Source organism: Callionymus lyra, chromosome 7 (assembly GCF_982586985.1).
Source record: "Callionymus lyra chromosome 7, fCalLyr1.hap1.1, whole genome shotgun sequence".
NCBI lineage: Eukaryota > Metazoa > Chordata > Actinopteri > Syngnathiformes > Callionymidae > Callionymus > Callionymus lyra.
The window spans coordinates 20,813,494-20,826,706 of record NC_141824.1 but is presented as its reverse complement, the minus strand read 5'-3'; the positions used below and the strand labels follow the sequence as shown (position 1 = coordinate 20,826,706).

Below are 13,213 nucleotides of genomic sequence, written 5' to 3'. Positions count from 1 at the left end.
GAAGACGCGACAGAAGCAAACGCTGGAATTCAGCAGCTCCAGGGCAGCGTGAGGCGGCGTTTGAGGATCACACTCCAACTGTAGAGCCTCGCCTACAGGGGGATAATGTGATTATTCCGCCGGCCAATTAGGGGCCACTTTCACTGAGACGAGGAGGAAATACAATCACGGCTCAGATGTTGCCGGTGTTTCATACGCGCATCACATGTCGGCGTCTGCTGATGTTGCTTCTTGATTGCAGACGGACAGTCGAGCCGTTCCCGAGGGAGTCGGTAGAAGTTAGTGAAGGACTTTGTTGTTGGACTTCATTCATGGATCAGACGTACAGTTTTGTTTTAGTTCTTCCAGGAGGAGCAGAGAAGTATGTTGATATGATTATCATAGAATACAATGGATTCAAAGTAGCACAACTCCTGAGGAGCCAAGGTTCTGGACGGTTTGGTACCACAGTTGGCTTGAGGAGGTTCATGGATGTGGATAAGAAGTACCTAAAGAGACTAGGTTACCATTTGTGGAAATGTTCTAGAGGTCGACATGAAATAAACCAATATTGTCACAATCATCACTGTTTTAAGGTGTTATAAAGAATAGGGAGAAGAATCTATATTTTTTCTACCAGGAAGATTCACAAAATATCCTCACTTTTCACACAAAAGAAAAGTCTACTCCAGGTACACGTGCTTCTTTCTTATTAAGAAGTTATAATATTTTTAATAGGAAAAAGGTTGCATAAATAATAATAGAAGAAAAAAAAAAAGCTTCAATAAAGAAGTTGCTTTAATCAAAACAGCATTTTCTGGTTTTTAGAACCAAAACAATTTAACAGAAAAAGGCCTCAAAAAATATATATACTTTCACTTCAATTTGTTGAATGATTAAGATAGAAATGTCATTACAATAATATTGTCTAAACGCAAAAAAAGGTTAATTTAATCAAAGAAAACTGTTTTAAATATATATATTTTTTTAATATACTGGGATTTTGATTAAAACTTTTAATTTACGATTTTTTTTTTTTTTCTTATGAAGTATCTCTATTTTTGATTCGAATTTATTTCTTATTTTTTTATTCAAAATATATTTTTTAAATTGTGAAATGCAGAAACAAATCTAGCTCAAATTCCCCAGGTACACATGTGGAGTTGTGGTCATTGAAGAGTGGAGAGGAAACCCTTAAATAGTTATATCATCATTATTATTAATTTTGTTATGTGTTATAAAGGTGTTATAAATTTAAATGAATGTGATACAACTACCAACAAAAAATAAAACAAGGAGAACAACCATAACTGAACAGTAAATAGGTCAAAAATATATAAAAAATATATATATGTTTTTAAAATATATATATTGAAAAGTAAGTTGTTAAATTATATATTAAAAGGCTAAACAAAGAAAAAAGAAAGCCTCCAGCCCCAAGTTATTATAAAAGGGTCACACATGTCCCCAAAGAATTGTTGTCTTGAATTATTGTTGCACCTTGACCTCCTGCTCAGATACAAGATCAAACTGGACTCGGACGCTGCTCAGTACGGCGGTCACGGGCGTCTGGACCACAACACCGAGTTCTTCACTGAGGCGCAGCCCTTCAACGGACGCTCCAACTCCATCCAGGTACATCATATTTTCTCTCTCTTCCGCCTCATCCGAGCTCCTCTTCTGTGTGTCGAATCTGAAGGACGCTTCAAACCAGCAGTCCGCTGTCATTAGTCGAACTTCAGGCTCAGAACCACTTTTGTGAGGAGCCGAACCAGCGCGCATACTAATTCTAACGCGGTCCTGAGTGCGTCCAAACCCGGCAAAATGGCCAAATGAAGCAGTTCTCCAAAATGTCAGCGTGCATATTCAATATTTGAGTGCCGTCGATGCTCGTGTCCAACAAAGCTTTGCAGACATGGCAGCGGAGGACGTGCTCCTGGCTGCATGAAAATGAGGTTTTGTTGCCAGAAACATTTCAAGTCACTCTGCAAACACTCGCACCGTCCTCACTCTGGAGCTGTTTGCCTCTGTTGCAAGGTCATTCTCTGCACGAGGGAGCCCCCTGGTGGAGACATGCAGCGTTGCATGTATACAACTCCATGACAAACACGAACAAGAAGAGGGTTTTTATTGATCTGCGAAAGTAGAGATTTATTCTGTGGAAATTCTTTGACCATTTTGAGTTGATTTGTTTTGCCAGGGTTTAAGATGAGCAGGATCAAGCTAATGCAACAAGTCAGACACATTTCTAATAATATCATGAGACCTTTTTTTTCTGACAGGTGCTCTATTATTTTCGGGGACTCAAAAACGTAAAGCAAAAATGTCCAAGTAAACATCAATCAAAACTAAAATCACTTTCATGAAACAGTCCACACTGTTTTCACAAGGATCTGTCTTCCTCTCACTCCCTCTCAGAGAACTAAGCTTCGTGTGATCATAATTCTTGTCATTCGTTTGCTCATTCTATACGTTACGCTTGTGGTGTTAATGTAGAATGGTGTTAAACATTAATTCTTACTACCGAGAAGACTAAAGTTTTTAAGTAAGATGTCTTTGATTGATGCAAAAGAAAAAAAAGTTGATCTTAAAAGTCAAGTTGGGTGTTTAAAAAACCACATCCAGCTTTTTTTTACTGCACATGATCTGGGCTGATGTCCAGACAAAACAAACATTTACAAAGTTTATAGTCACTTAAAAGACGTCTGAGATCTTGTCAGTGGCGACAGGATTGTTGATAAGCAACAGTCAAATAGTAGCCTCTCCTAGAAGACCTGGCTTCTTACACATTCTCTAAGAGAGAGCCCAGACACCCTGCTGAGGAAAACTCATTTCAGTCTCTTGTACCTGTGATCTCGTTGGTGACCATAGGTGAGAGTAGGGACGTAGATCGATCGGTTTACAGCGAGCCTTTTGCTTCAGCTCGCTCTTTACCACCACGGATCGGTGCAGCGTCCGCAGAACTGCTGAAGGACGCCCAAATCCACCTGTCAATCTCTCTCTCCATTCTTTCCTCACTTATGAACAAGACCCAAAGATACCTAAACTCCTCTAGATGGCAGCCGTCATTACCTCCTTTGCAGATAAAAAAAAACATTGAAATCCTAGCGATGACTGAGGACGAGAGGATACAGTCGACTCCTGCAGCTTTCAAAGCTGATGTTTGGACATATTTTGGTTTCAAAACAATTGAAAGCAGTTACGACTTCGCCCACTTGGGGGGCAGGATCTTATCCATAACCCTGCCCCCCAACCTTGTTCGAACTGAGAACCAAGGACTCTGATTTGGAGGTGCTGATTCTCATCCCTGCCGCTTTACACTTGGTTGCAAACTTTTCCAAGTGAGAGCCCGAAGGTCACGATCTAATGAGACCAACAGGACCATCTTAGCCGCAAAAAGCAGCGACCCAGAACCGGACCACCTCAACACCCTGGCCACGCCTAGAAATTCTCTCGGGATGGCATCCGATTAGGGTGCCCCCCGGGAGACCTCGCCGGTGAGGTGTTCAAGGAAACGTCCTCAATGGTAGGAGACCACGAGGTAGACCTAGACCTAGAGACTATGTCTCTCAGCCCCTTCAGGTCCCACCGGAAGGGCTAGACAACGTATCTGGGGCGAGGAAAGTCCGGTTCTCCCTGCTGAAGCTGATCCCTGATGAGCAGAAGAAGACAAGATGAGACAAATATGTGGCTACTGAACAGATCCTGACATTGAGTGACTCCCATATACATCCGTCGACCTGTTGTTTTTTTGTGTGCATACGAGCTGTAGAGTCTTGGACGTAGAAATGTGGAGGATCCCAGAAGAATCACGTTCTCAGGTCTGAGCCACCACGACACCTGATGAATAACCTGGAAAACTCTGAGCCACCCGTACAGCCGGTGACATTGCAGTCTTACATGACATTGCAACATAATAGGATCCAGGAAAGCATAAAGTGTCCCGTTTAAGCTCCTGCTGCGTTGAAAAATAAGGAAGTATTTGTCTGGAAGAGAGAACCGCTGTGCTCCCATCATGCTCTCTGCTTCCTTGAAGTCCTTGAAGTACAGAGGAATAGTCGGCGCACGTTTTGTTTGTAATGCACTTTTACGTCATGATTAATAACGGGAGCAGCAATAAGCTGTTTATGATTAAGGTCAGCGATGCGTTGAGGAGAAGCCGCAGCGACATGTAGCTCTGCCGTCATAAATCTCGCCGTAATGAATCCAATTAAAGCACAAGGACAGAGACGGCCACGCTATCGTGATCGGATTCCTCAGTGAAATCATAAATATCTCCGGACGCGGTCGCAGAAGCGGCATTGACTCGGTACCTGATGAGGTGTTTGTTTATCTGAACTCGAGTTGAACCTCCTCAGATCAATACTGGCAACTGTTTGTGCGTTTAAAGGATGGAGGGCATTTCTGTCCATTAAGAGCAAAGGCGTCGCGCTTAAATGCATCAAAATTGTGTCGCGGCTGGTGAAGTTCACGGCGCCATTAGCGGCGTCAGATCAGCGTTATTTCATCCCATGTTTATACTGATGAGCCAGCGCTTTTTTTCGCATCTTACTGGAAGCGGCTTTTATTGCATTTGATACATGCTGAGAGGGGGCGCTAAAGTGACCGTTTGTGGTTTATTATGAGTCTCTCGGACTCAGTGGGAAAGACAAGAAGTAGGTAGGACTACAGCGATATATCGCGATATACTTTTCAACATACTGTTACGATTTTCGACTGTCTCGTTTAATTTTTTGTTTTTGGAGGGTGGCTTTATGTGTTACCATAGTTCTTTTATGGTTTATACTTTAATAAAGTGTGTTTGTAAGTACATTTTTATGTTGCAATTAAACTTCCAGTCACTAAATGGCAGCAGAAATTACGTTTTTCACGGCTTAAAAAAAACAAAATGCAAAATCTCAGCAATGACTGAGGACGAGAGGATACAGTAGACTCCAGCAGCTTTTAAAGCTGGTGTACGGACATATTTTGGTTTAAAACAAATGAAAACATTTATGACTTCATCAAGAGTCTGGTCCGTAAATTCAATTCAGAGTCAAGTACTCGACAATACTACAAATATATCCTTGTTTTACTAAATTGAAACAATATATCATATGATTGCCCCTGTATCGTGATTATATCGTGTGGGCAGATTCCTTTAAAAAAAAAACTCAAGGTAGGATTCATGACCTTTGACTAGACTATTACCTTCTGATTTTCGTTGAAAGCTAAGCTAATGCTAATCAATAGCAAGTGATCCTGCAAAAGAGTCTGGAGTGACGCTTCTAAATATGGTGTTGTATTCTGTTTTTTATCGCTGACCGCGGTTCACGGTGTCTTATCAAAGTACAGTTGATCGTGAAGGCAGGAAGTGAAACAAACTGGTTCTCATTCATTCTCAAATTCTCCGGTGTGAAAGACGGAACCACTTCATTTGATATGTGACTTCATGGACCAAATAACTGTGGCGCCAAAACCAAAGCTTTACCTTGAAAGAGCTCTTTCAGCTTTATGAGCTTTGGAACGATCTTCCTCTCTCTCTGTGTTTGAAGGATCTACTGACCCCTTCAAGAAACATCTTAAGACATTTTTATTTGTGCTTTTCCTTGATTTTCTGGAACTCCTGTGTTGTTCTCAGTGTTATCTTGACCTTTTAAGTACATATTTTATTGATTATTGTTTTGATTGTTTAAGTGCTTTGTGACCCTGGTCTGGAAAAGTGCTCTATAAATATAAATTACTTACTTACTTACTTAGTCAAGCTATATTTCCTCCTGATTCACCACCACTTCTTTTTAGCTACCATTCTCACGAAGCATCTTGATGCATATCAAAGAAAAAGTTGTGTTAAATAGATTAATTTTAAGAATTGTGTCGACTTTCAACAGGCCAGGAATTAACTGAAGTTCCGCCACAAGGACCAGACTCTCTATCCCCCAAACATCTGTGGCAATAATTGAGAGGGACAATCCCTCCAGAGCGTCTTGAACCTGGTTCTCCTCCCAGCAACTGTTTCAACATTTCAACAGGCTTCCATTGAGACCCAATCAGCAGTTTTATTGATCGATGGATTGTTGTTTTTTTTAAACATCCACTGGACTCAAAAGTGGATTTGGTACATTCTTTTGATGTTGCTTAAACAGGAATCCTCCTGAACACACCCCATGTAGGAGTCCTCCTGTCGTGTCCCCCCACATCAGCCATCACTTCCTTAACAACCTCAACTTTCTGTGCAAACCTCGGCCCCGCTTTCTTTATCGGTCGTCAGCTCCTCTGTTGTCTTAGCGGTGATAAACCTTCTCCCGTCACTCGTCATAATTGGACGGCACCAGCCGAGTGGGGATGGTCTCGGCGGTGCTGGAAGACAATGGAACGCACCACCTAACTGCCCAAAGTACATTCACGAATCTGGCTGTGTGGTGTTTCTGTGTGATATTACCTCAGTCCTGTTAGTCACGTACCTCCCTGACATCGTAAAAAAAAGCAATAAAGAGAAAGATTCTCGGAGAAGAAAGAATATAAAAGCCCAGCTTAGGGAGTTCATGTAACAGAGATGGAAAAAAAAAAGGTCTTATCTTGTGTAGTTTGGCTTAAATGTGGGTTTGTTAGCAAGACAAGCAAGTTTAACTATTTTCTTTGATCTGATTAACCTTAATTAAAAAAAGAAATTGGAATAAATTAAGAGAACGGCTTGAAGGCTTCTTGAGGCACTGTTGCTCGGTTTTTCAGGCTTTTCAAATTAAAAAATGATGAAATGACGAATGAAATTTGGTGAAATATGGGTAAAATTGTGCTTCTATTGGTTGAAAAAGTAACAGTTGATGTTTATTAACATGGATTTTCAACTGCGTTGTTTATAAAGCAGGAATTGTGTTGGCATATGTGTCCACTAGGGTTGTGTATTGGCAAGAATCTGGCGATACAATACGTATCACGCCACAGGGATACGATACGATGTATTGCGATACTGTATGAACGACGATACAATTGTAGTAGTATCCGAGTACTTTCCTTTGGCGTTGCAGAATTCATAGACCACGTGGTTGCTTTCATTTGTTTTGAAACCAAAATATGTCCAAACATCAGCTTTAAAAGCTGCTGGGGTCCACTGTATCCTCTCGTCCTCAGTCATCGCCGGGATCTTGCTGGATTTAAATGTTCAGCTGCAGAGGACTGTAATTGCAGAACAATGAACAAACAGCACAAATTTTTTTCATGTTAATTGTAAAAAATAGAACCATTTCATTTTATCTACGCACATTACTGAACTATATACGATACAAAAACTATAGCTACTCATACAATATGATTTTCAAGTTAACAAATGAAAACTAAATTATTAATATTACATATATATATATATATATATATATATTTATTTATTTATTTATTTTTAATTTTTTTTAATTGATACAGTACTGTCGAATATCAATACAGTAACCTCCAAACTAACATTGCGATATTTCACCATAATGATATTTTGGATCATCCCTAGTGTCCACTAGTGGGCAGTAAATGCAGAGACTGAATCATACACTTCTTATTTTTGAGCTTCCTGGACATGAGGCGCTCATACCGTTGACCCGGTTTAACCACCTACTGAGATCTAACTAGGGCAGAACTTCTGTTTCATTTAATATTCACTCTACTCTTCATAATAACTGTTTAACTGGGCAGAAATAAGCGACTCTTTCAAGCTAGTGGCTTCTTTTATTATTAGGGAACAATAAATCTTCATTTGGACGTTAGAAGATCTCATTACTGAAGTCCCTAAGCCCTTGCTAGCTGGGTTTCTCGAGCAGGAGCGTGAGTCAGAGCCAGCCGCCGAGGTCAGGGCAGGATATATTCTTCATGAATCCTTCATCAGCATACTTGAGCTCCCGGAGAGATTCAAACTCTGTGCTGATACGAGGCAAACTGGAGTGCAAGAGGTCGGGAGAAGGACGGCGAAGAGGAACTTTCCTCGCCCACGCCGTAAGGTCACGTGACTCTCTCCGATTGAGCCGTAATGAGACAAAGGAAAAGACGTTGACGCTGAGCAGGTGCGACGACTCCGTCTGTCTCTCCGCGGTGAGTCTCGTCCCACTGAGGCCAGTAAATGAGTCACAGGAGTTTTGAGCCGAAGCCGTCGAGGACAGGGTTTGCCAAAGAAACGCAGGGATTCGAACCAACGACAGAGCGATTGATGTCTATTCAGTTTTCTGGTTTTGGTCTAAAAAAAATTGTCATTCATTTGGTGAAAAACCTGCTGGTGCTTTTCTGAGGTTTGTTTCCCATTAGATCAGGGGTGGGCAATTATAATTCTTCAAGGGGCCACATTAAATTATGTGAATGTTGTTAGGGGCCGTCAAGCAAAAAAAAAGACGAAAAATCCTTAAAGAAAAAAGGACATTCGTCATCAGGCCGTGACATTTATTAAGCTAAATAAGCTGCAATTTTATTCTTGTACATATGAGTTTTTTTCAAAACATTTCTTCAACTAACTTATAAAACATGTTTTGAGCGATTAATATATACTCGAAAAATTACACGTAAAAAGTAAATAAGTGTTATGTTGAAATGTAAATGAATAATAAATACAAAATACATTTGTTAATGCATTAGAACCATTTATACATGATCTTACTTTGACATTACGAGGGCCGCATAAATACAGTCAAAGGGGTGCATTTTGCCCAGGTCTGCATTACACATAAGCCAGAACATTATGACCACCGACAGGAAATCGTCTACAAATGAATTCTGTTGTTTGGGAGAGTGAGTGAATGAGTGTGTGTGTGTGTGTGTGTGTGTGTGTGTGTGTGTGTGTGTGTGTAAAAGATACGCAGATAAAAGAACATTTTAGTGAAAGTTCCGTAATTAAAAGTTTGTTTCCATAAAAAGGGAACAGAGTGAAATATGATGACATGTGTTTTTAAAGATGTATTCAAAAACTTCTCTGTTTAACCGAGAAGAACTCGGCTCCAGCGCGCACGTGCTCAGACTGGTGGTCGTAATGTTTTTCGCCCATCCGTGTGCAGATTCACGTCTGACGGATCTCGCTGATGTGGGTTTTTTCTGGAGCTCCCGAGACGAACCTCGGCGCCAGACTGTCTCGGCGTTTCTCTCCAGCTGACGCAACACAGATGATGAAGCACAGTAATTGCGTTGATCAGGGAATTGCAGATTTAGACTTTTTTTTTTTCTTTTCCAGTTTTCTTGTTTTGACTCGGATGCTGTGAAATGTCCACGATGTGAAAGCTGGAGAGATCAAAGAAGACTCACGAGGAATCACACTCAGCAGTCTGATCAAGACTTTCTTGATGATAGACACTTGAATGCATCACCAAATTAATATTATTGTTAGTTGTTTCATGTTTTTCTTTCTTAGTTTATGACTTTATGACTTTACTACAATGGTTTGATGAAGCTTCATGAAGCAGTGTCATTATTTTCACTATAGTCCACTAGAGGGCGGTCTCTGCACTATTTTCCTTTGTTTTAAATAACTGTTTTTTAATTTTTTAACTGATGGCGCCACATACTGACCTCTAAACAACATGAAACTGTTTCATAAAGCTTCATCAGCCCATCTCTACTTATTATATTTATATTTTTTACGTTGTTCCTCTCTGATAGTCACATGTCAAGTATTTATTTAAACATTTTTTTCAGTTTTTTTGCTTCTTTAACGCTCTATTCTGACAAGATGGTCAATTTATTTTTCTCTTTATACTGTCACAACTCCCTGAAATAAATATATTTTAAACCCTTTTTCTGTGACAAACTCAAATTATGTTTCTTTACTTTTAATCTCTGTGTTTTTCTTTTATTTAACATCAGACTTTTATTATTCTAACTTTCTTTTTGTATTGTATTTCAATCCCAAGCCTTCACTTTTACCGTTTTTTTTAAAAGAAAACAAAAAAAAATCGTCTGCCAGGAGGGGGCAGCAGGTGCGGTGGTCATAATTTGTAATCACCGTCGGCAGGTGCGCGTCTGCAAACATGTTGATTGTCTGATATCGACCCGTGATGGATGAAAATGAGGCATCTGATGACCGTGTGCTCCGTCTCCCCTGCAGGTCTACATCCCCTGTAGGACGGCCATCGTTCTGGCCAACGAGGAGCTGGATTACTGTTATTAGAGGACCATCGTCTCCACGGCGACCGGGACTCGATGTGAATCCATCCTTTCACTCTGTGTTAACAACGAAACTAAACTAAAGCTTCATATCCACAGGCTGTAAAAACATTGTAATTATTATTCCCTCTTAAGTGGTTGTTTCCCTTAATTCTTAGGTGTTATGATGTCAACACAAAGAAGAGAAGAGACTCACATATGACTTTTTGAATTTACATGCCTAAATAATATAAATAATAAAAATATTAAAAATAAAAAAGCATTATTAAAATAGAAATGCACAAGGAACGATTATTAATATATTTTACTTCATTTCCTGGTAAATGTAAAAAAAATAATGCCAGTTCCGTCTTTGTTTTTTTCACATATACTTTAATCACTCTGGGTTTGTTTGCGTTTTAGTTTTTAACGTTAATTTTCCCAATTTGTTTTCCTAAGCAAAGCTTAAAACGACCCTTTTGAATTCCTAAAAAAAAAAAAAAATTCCTACATCTATTATTTTTTTCCTTTTTATTAATTTGTTTCTTTTTATTGATTTATTTTTCATTAAATCGTTAATTTATGTTTTTAATTTAATCAGTATTTTTTTTTACTTTTTTTCAGGTTTTCTGCACATTATTTAGGTTGGAATTAAATTCCTTCTTAACCTGACGTACGTCAATAATTTTGTTCCATCACTGATACAAACAAAAAGGACTCTTGAGTCAGTAACTATCTTGGACCATTATTTCCGTTGACATCAAATGTGTCATGTGGTCACTAGTGTGTTTCGTCTCTAATGTAACAAACGCTTCTCCTCGACAATCATTTCCTCGTAGCTCCTGCTTCACTGTGATGCGTCGTGGTCACCGACGGCAGAAATAATCAAGGATAATTTGCACAGTTGTAATTGTTGTGTGTAAAACTTTATGTAGCATCAGACCAGCACACGAGCCTCTTGAGCCGTCGCCTCGGTACGAACGCGTCTAAAATGTCGATTTTACTGTTGAATTATGAACACATCTCAACACTTCTGCGTGTCTTGTCTTGATTTTTACACACAAACACGATAATTACAATCATTGTTACAAGGTTTTGAAAATGTGTTTTTAGTTTGCCTAATTGTTGCTTTTATTCAGAGTCAAGAAAGCTGGAACAACAGTAAGAATTATTTTTTATAAATTACATCTTTTTTTTTAGATTTTAAGTCCGTATTAACATTTCTTTTTTTTTCTTCTCTTAAAGCCATTTTGGTCACAATTAAATAAACACAAAGGTTAAACTATTATTTAGTTTTAAGAAAAATGCATGTTTAGCCAAAAAGATCATTACGTGATTATATAATGTTGCATATTATTGTACTTTTTCAAATAAAAAGAGCATGTATGGAACCAAAACAATTCAAAAAATGTCCTACATTTTCCTTTTTATTAATTATTAACTGTTTGTTTTTCTTAATTTATTTTTTATTAACTCATTAATTAAAGTATGAATCAGTATTTTTACTTTTTTCAGGCTTTCACTTTGATTTCTGCAAATTATTTTGGTTGGAATGAAATTCCCTCTTAACCTGACGTACATAAAAATGAGAAGAACATTTTTTTTTCCGAAGTTAAATAATAAACTATGAATGTTTGTGAATAGTTATGATTTGTCAAATAAAAACAATATAAAATCAAATCTTGTGACCAAAAAGAGGAGAAAAGTCGTAAAGCCACGTCCAAACTTTACATCTTCCAGCTGAATCTCCATTTCGTGAAGTCGATGTAGAACGACCTGGTTTCTTCTAAAACCCGAACACTTGGCTGTGTGAGGAAGTCGGGGTTGAGGCATGAATTCCTCATCAGCGTCTTTGAACAACTCTGTGTTTCTCAGGAACAAGCAGCTGCCGCGAGGACAAACCCCTGAGGAACGCCGCCGCGCTCATGAAACACGAGTCTGCTGGTTGTGCTTTTACCTCCTGACTTCTGTATGTGGTGGATTCGCTGCTTCTCCGAGGCCTGTGTTTCCGGAGATATTACACCTTCCACTCTGGGAGCGTCTTTGGATCCCTCAGTCTGGGGATTCCAGCATGAAACGGATCGACGCTCTGTGCTTGACTTAATGATGTGGTGAGCAACCTCCTGGTTGTTCACCACCAACTGAGTTATGAACTAATGCGTGCGTTGCTGTCATGCAACTGTTGCCATGGTGATAAGAACGAAGGAATAAAGAACAAAGACATTTTTATGAAAGTGGTCGTAAAGAAAAACCTCTGAAATAAGTGGAAATGTTGGGCAGTAACATAACTATAGTCTATAACTTTTGAGAGTTATAGACAAAAATGTTTGTTCATTTTTTATGTAGAGACTGGAGCACAGTTGTCTTAATCTTCATCAGAAATTCACTTAAAAACATCCAAATACCTCCATACTGCTCGTCTGTGACGTCCATCTTGTATTGAAGCCTTGACACGAGAAACTGTTCCTGAAAAAATGTAATAAATCTCAATATTTTTCAGTTTGTTTGTAGCAGAAGCTCCGACTCTCTCAGTTCCAGCTACAAGTTTGCACGTAGGTGTGTGAATATAAACATCTTATGATACAGTGACAACAATACAATACATTTAGATACTGTAGTAACAAGTATATATGTGTAGTATTGTCGAGGACTTGACTCTGGTGTTGCAGAATTTACAGACCACATGACTCTTGACAAAGTCGTAACTGCTTTTATTTGTTTTCAAACCAAAATATGTCCAAACATCATCTTCAGAAGCTGCTGGAGTTGACTGTATCCTCTCGTCCTCAGTTGTCGCCGGACGTTTTTTCAAGTAGCTGCGTAAGCCGTAATGACTGCTTCCATCTGGTGCCGGATGTTTAATTGTGACACAAAAATGACCATGGCATGCATAGTTGCATGTAAACCATAAAAGAACAATAGTACACATGAAATATGATTTGCAAGTGAAAAAAAATATAATTTTTTAATAATCTATTTAGAGCTGTCGAATAAAGATACAGTGGAAAATAATATTGTGATATTTGTGTCAATGCGCATGACTTAACCTGAAGTCTTTGTTATTAATATATTAATTTTAATTGGGAATAATTCTTACTTTACTTACTTACTTAGAACTAATCATCAGTCACTAAATAAAATGAACAAACAT

General features: G+C 38.9%; 1 protein-coding gene across 1 annotated transcript in view; it reads left to right on the top strand.

Moving 5' to 3' along the window:
* gbe1b (glucan (1,4-alpha-), branching enzyme 1b) overlaps positions 1–11,095 on the top strand; it is a 92,161-nt gene extending 81,066 nt beyond the window's left edge. Inside the window, exons 15-16 of the mRNA XM_087795126.1 lie at positions 1,497–1,614; positions 10,025–11,095. Coding sequence (XP_087651252.1) covers positions 1,497–1,614; positions 10,025–10,087 — 181 coding nt within the window. The 3' untranslated portion in view covers positions 10,088–11,095. The remainder of the gene's footprint in view (positions 1–1,496; positions 1,615–10,024) is intronic.
* The last annotated feature ends 2,118 nt before the right edge of the window (positions 11,096–13,213 follow it).